Source organism: Coturnix japonica, chromosome 1, assembly GCF_001577835.2.
Source record: "Coturnix japonica isolate 7356 chromosome 1, Coturnix japonica 2.1, whole genome shotgun sequence".
NCBI lineage: Eukaryota > Metazoa > Chordata > Aves > Galliformes > Phasianidae > Coturnix > Coturnix japonica.
The window spans coordinates 18,231,494-18,237,493 of record NC_029516.1 but is presented as its reverse complement, the minus strand read 5'-3'; the positions used below and the strand labels follow the sequence as shown (position 1 = coordinate 18,237,493).

The following is a 6,000-nucleotide window of genomic DNA, read 5'->3' as shown; positions in this document are numbered from 1 at the left end:
GGGGGAAACAAGGACAAACAGTGGTGGTACGAGCACTGGGTGACCCCCGAGAGAATGGTTCCAAATGGCTTCACCAATGTCAGTCATTCAGCTCTTAACCTGAAATGCACTGTGCAAGTGCCAAAGTCGCTAGTACTGTTCAACTGGGCAGCCCCGTTCCAGAAGCCCCGCAATGCAATGCGGTCTGGGGCTTCAGAGCTGGAACTTGGGTTCCTAAATCACGAGCGACTCATGGTATAGAAACAACGGACTTCGATGAGGTTCTGAAGGAGAGGATCTGCATCCGCTGCTGATTCAGAGGCAGAAGCTGAGCGATGCCCGCACGCCGCCCCGGAGCAAGCAGTGCGGCAGGTACAGGTGCCGATGGCAGCGTTAAGAAGTTGTAAAATGAAATTGTACGTGGTCACAGTGCTGACTCCACAAGTCACTGACAGAAGGTGTGTTCTGAAAATACGAACCAATACACAAACCAGAGAACACTTTAATTTAGTTGCTACGTTTGGGGCGTCAGACGGTTTCAAGACTTGTCCCGTAATCTTCATCACTTCGGTCTTCCCCAACAAAAAGCGGATGCGTTCCGGTGATCGCACCGACTTCATGCTGTCGGGGGAAGTTCCAGGCGCCGTGGGGACCCCGGTACCTCCAGGAGCCCCGTCAGAGCGGCTCGCAGCTCCTCCAGCCCAGCCCCGTCCCCCTCGCACCGCACCGCGCCCCGGGCTGAGCCGCAGCCCCTCCCCGCCGTGCTCCCCGACCCGGCACTGCCCCCGGCCCGGCCCGACCCGCCGCTTTCCCCTCCCCTCCCCTTCCCTTCCCCTCGCGGTCCCTCCTCCCGCCGGCGCCGGCCGTGCCCGCCTCGCTCCCCGCTCCCCGCCCCGGTTGAGGGGCGGCCGCCGCTGCTGCTGCCTTCGCCGGCGGCGGCTCCGCTACGATGTCCGAACGCGGCGGCTTCTACCGGCAGGAGCTCAACAAGACGGTGTGGGAGGTGCCACAGCGCTACCAGAACCTCTCCCCCGTGGGCTCGGGCGCCTACGGCTCCGTGTGGTAGGTGCGGGGCGGCGGGCGGAGGCCGGCAGGTGCCGGCAGCGGGTTGGCCGCCCCGGGCCCCGCTCTTAGAGCCGCCCGGCGCGGGGACGCGATGCCGCAGCGAAGGCCGCGCGGAGGGGCCCGAGCGGCGGCGGGGAGCGGCCCGGGGAGGCGGGGGGGCGGCGGCGGCCGGCGCTTTCCTTTCGTCTCGCCGCTCCCTCCCCCACGGGCGGCGGCGCTCCGGGGCCGGGCCGTGCCTCGCCGTAGCCCGGGCAACCGCGCCCGCCGAGCCGGGGCTGGGTGTGCGGCTCGGCGCCCCCCGCCGTGCGCTCTGCCCTGCTCCGCTCCGACCCTTCACGCCGCTCTCGCTGCGGTGACACCTGCCCCGCGGGCATCTTGCACAGTCACGGCGCGCCGCCTGTTGCTGCCCTCCGACCCGACCGACCGCGGAACCGCCGGTCCCGGGGAGCTGCTGCACAGGGCGGGGGATCGGGAGCCTTTGTGTCGTGTGAGGGTTTATCGCTTATCGCGCCGCGCTCCTGGGTGTTAGGAATTACAGCACCGCTCCCAGCGCAGGGCTGGGTGTGTTTGATGAGCTGAGCTGTCCTTTAAAACGCTCTGAGACAGGTTTTGGAAATAACGGGTGATGTTTAAAGAGTTCGTGAGGAAGGATCGTGCTGCTTTGTGGAGTCACCGACCATGGGAGTGTTCAAGAAACGTTTGGATGTTGTGTTGATGAATAGGATTTAGCTGGGAAGTATTGATAATGGTTGGACTAGATGATCTTCTAGGTCTTTTCCAACCTTGATAATTGTGTGATTCTGTGACATGAACACCCATATATCTATAGCGGGCCTTTAAGATGTGCTGCACAATAAGAGGTTCTGTAGGACTCCGCCTTCTGCTATTCACAAAACTTTTCCCTCTCCACAGTCAGATGCCAGGGAGCATTTGTGGAGCTTCTTGTTTATTGCTCCCTCCTCTAGCTCTGTGAAATGCCCCACATGTAAAGCAGGAATATTTATATAAGACCCCCCCCCCTTCAACCAGCAGCTACACACAGGGCCAGAGAATTCTCTCTTAACTCATCATCTGGTTTAATTTAGATCACAAACATCTTCCTTTTCTCTCATATTTTACTTAGGAGAAGCTGGATACGCTGTACAACAGTAACCACGGTCCCATTAAACCTGTATTTCTGATTACTTTTCCTGTTTGTGCTTACATAGTTTTAAGGGGAAAACCCACCCTGCTGGCTTTTTGTCAGGGCTTGAGAGGTTGCTGCGGAAATGAGAACATGTGGTGGTTTGCTCACAGCACAGCTGGAGTTTTGTTGTGGCTGTTTCTAACAGGGTTAGTGTTGTTTATGGTACCTATTTTTTTTCTGCCTGCAAAGGGAATCCCTGTATCTAGTCAATGGAGATGCCTAGGAGCTGGCATGTGAAGAGGAGGGTGCTGTAGGAAATGAGGATGCTGTGGGATAGGTTCACTCTAAAATACCTGTGTAAGCACCGAGTGCAGTAATGAAATATTACTCTACATTAATAGTCTTGTTAACATTGATGAGTTACAAGCCCAAACAGGTCCCGAAAGTGAGGAAAAGACTCAGAAAAGCCATCTATTTTTAGTCCCTATTGAAATTGATTTTTTCCTTCCATAAGCTGATGCTTTACCCGGGAGACCCATGAGACACAGCTGGTCCCCTGAGAAATGTGCTGTGCCGCTTCCGTGAATAATCATGCTCCTGTGCAGGAAAATGTCTCAAAGAATCACAGAATCACAGAATTGTAGGGGTTGGAAGGGACCTCTAGAGATCATCAAGTCCAACCCCCCTGCCAAAGCAGGCTCCCTACACCATGTCACACAGGTAGGCGTCCAGTCGGGTCTTGAATATCTCCAGAGAAGGAGTCTCCACCACTTCCCTGGGCAGCCAAAGCATGTTGAAGTCTTACAGAAACCACTGGAATTAAACAAATTCTTAAGTGCTGTGCTGAAAGGAAGCCAAAGTCCTGGACTCCAAACACTGGATTTAGGAAAAGAACAAAGTTCCTGTTTTCTACCTCAGTGAAGCTCTTTTTGGTCCTTCCCTTTCCTCTTGTACAGTAGCTTATCTGCGACACGGGATATATGTGCAACCAAAGCAGCGTTTGGTAATAAGAAGTGTAATGTAGATACTTGAATTTAAGCTAACTTTTGCTTGCAGCTCAAAATCAGTAGAAGATTTTGAGTCAGGATGCCATGTTTTGGCCCAGTTTATTGACTATTTGTAAGTTCAGCTTTTGCTCTGGGCGTCAGAATTGCCACCTGTCTGACAAGAGCTTCTTCATCTCCAACAGTGTTTTGTTATGCCCTAAGTTACATAACACAGACAGCTATTTGTGTGGAGGTTTTTTAAAGCTTGTATGACTCTTTTCATGCCAGCTTTCACTCACTGTCTTTCAATGTACTTAATTCCATCTCTGCCTCTGCAGTGTGTTGTCTCTGATCTCCCCAACAGGTTATTTCCTATTAGAACATTGAAGACACTGCTTTCTACCTTCTGAGGAAAGAACAGACCTTGCCTGATCAACAGAAGCATGTCAAGGACTTCTTCCCAAACATTTACTGTTTCCTCAGAGGCCTTTGCTGTCAGCAGTACTTTCTCTGTGCTGTTCTTTCCATACGTTTTGTCTTTCCTCATGCAGTCTCCTTTCGTTTTAAGAGCATGCAATGCCCAGCACAGACTCAGCTTGCAAAATATGTTTCAGAAAGTAGGCTGCTAAGTCTGAGTGTGATGACATAGGTGTCAGATTGGGAAGTGGGTGAGCAGAGTCTGCCTGAAGTCGTGCACACAGTGCAGCACTTAAACGGGTCCCTCCACCCTGCTCACATGAAGGGTATGCTTAAGATCCATTAGGTTTTTGTCCTGGCTTATCTCCTGAACAACTGGGGGTAGCTTAGGCTTCTGTTTTGCTTCGAGGAAGTACAAGTGGAAAACATAGAAATGGAAGACTTGAATCCTGAAGCTTAACTGCTTTTTCCCCCCCATCCACCCAGTCCTGTGATTGCTGGTTAGGCTGTCACTGGTGTGCTGAGGGCAGTGCCTTGTGGGACTGGAATGTAAGGTTGCTGAGACTATCCTTTCTCCATTGAGGTGCTCTGAATTGATGCTGAAACAACCATGTAAATTAAAAATTAACAAAAAATAACAGCAGCAAATTCCTTCATCCAAGGTTGTACTTGATGACTTATGGTGTGATATAATATGATAATGTTTCTAAAGGGACTGAGTGTGAGATTTCAACTATAAGCTCACCTTACTGGAATTATGGTATGTGTCCTTGTAACATTTCATGTTTGTTTAAACAGTGTGTGCTTAGATAAGCTTTTAGAGTAGTAATAACACACAGCTCCTGTGTGTAAATACGGATGGAAACCAAAGATCTCTGTAGGTTGAGGCAGAGCCCCAGGCACATGCAGAACCAGTTTATTTCAGTGGACTTGCTTTGGGCTGCTTCTTGTCTTTTGTTTCCTGTGTACATACAGGGGCTGAGATTAATCCTAAATATGATTACGTTTTACTGGAAACATGCAAAAAAACCCATTAACACAGTTGCTGTCCAAGCTTCAAAAGATCGATCAGGGAAGGAAGAAGACAGAACGGTGTTTCTGAGCGTTGGCCAGGGAGGCAAACACTTGAGTTGGATGAAAGCGGCTTTGTTGGAGTATGGGGTGGGGTGCAGGTGGCACGTCATCCCATCTGTCCTGTTTCATTCAGCGGGTTTTCCAGTTACTGAACAGTGTAGATACTGACTTTGGAAAGGAAAGGAAGGTGGGACTCAGTGGAGTCGAGGTTCATATTTCAGATGAAAGTGTCTAAGAGTGTATTCAGTGAAAGATATTGAATCAGGAAGGAAGTGTTAGCAGAGAAGGATAAGAAGGGCTGCAAATAACTGTGGCAGACATCTGTAGGTAGGAGGCTCTTGCTAAGCCAGGGGAGTAGTTAGAGGGCAGATAAGAAACATACACGAAAAGTGTGTGGAGTAAGGTGTAGGATGGGTGAAAATATGCAAGCTCAAGAAGCATGGAAGTTCTCTTTGTGTTTTGCTGGTTTTCTTTTAAGAGGAATTAAGGAGAGCTTTCCTAGGGAGCAGGGCTACATGAGATGTGAAAGAGGTGAGGAGCACAAGATGAGCAGAGAGGGCTATCATGCAGGGAGAAAACAGGAAATGTGAAGGAGCAGTGAGGGAGGAATAGGAAAAAGAAGGACAAAAACGTTTGGATTTTGTCTGTTTAGGTTTACATAACGTATTTGAAAGCACTAATATTTTTCACATTCAACTTTGTATTGGGTTTAACTGGGAATGTTTCTGGCATTAGGTACTGAGCACACAGTTTGTAGCTGCCTGCAATCTTCTCTAACAAAATACTGGATAGAATACATTTGTCGTTAGCATTGTTCTGGCCTGGTGGCAGTTGACTGATTTTCTTGCTTAAATACTGGCACTGGGCTTATAGGCTGTCTGAAACACATTATTATTTTAGTATCCATGAGTTGGCTGCGGGTGCAGAGAAGACAACAGCTTATGACCCCAAAACCTTTTGTTTGTTTCTCTCACAAGGGTATTTTTAAATGCATCGCTCCCACTGATGTAAGCTATGCTATCTATAACTCACCTAGAAAAGTGTGGCTGCTCCTCCATAAAGTTATTCGAAAATTTAAGTCACCGTGGAGACATAAGAGACAGACCAGCAGAGGAAAATGAGCTTGTAGATACAGAGGCTGATACAGCATAATGATACATATTATCATTAAAAGCAAATTGGTGCTGCGTTTGTGAAAACACGTGCATAGGAATTATTCAATAAAGCTTTCGCAAGGTCTGCTTAAAAGCGTGTATTTATTTTTATGTTGGTTAAGGAGCAGTTACACTGCACACGTAATAGATATTTCCTACTTTTATGGTTAGCGCTAGCGGTAAATTAATCTGAGGTAAT

General features: G+C 49.4%; 1 protein-coding gene across 2 annotated transcripts in view; it reads left to right on the top strand.

Annotated features, from left to right (window-relative positions):
• The first annotated feature begins 830 nt into the window (after positions 1 to 830).
• The window catches only part of MAPK11 (mitogen-activated protein kinase 11), a 29,234-nt gene continuing 24,064 nt past the window's right edge, over positions 831 to 6,000 (top strand). The window contains exon 1 of one of the 2 annotated variants that reach the window (XM_015852591.2): positions 831 to 1,041. In XM_015852591.2, coding sequence (XP_015708077.1) covers positions 929 to 1,041 — 113 coding nt within the window. In that variant the 5' untranslated portion in view covers positions 831 to 928. Of the gene's footprint in view, positions 1,042 to 1,404; positions 1,532 to 6,000 lie in introns of those variants that run through there. The other variant, XM_015852600.2, reaches the window with a different exon arrangement.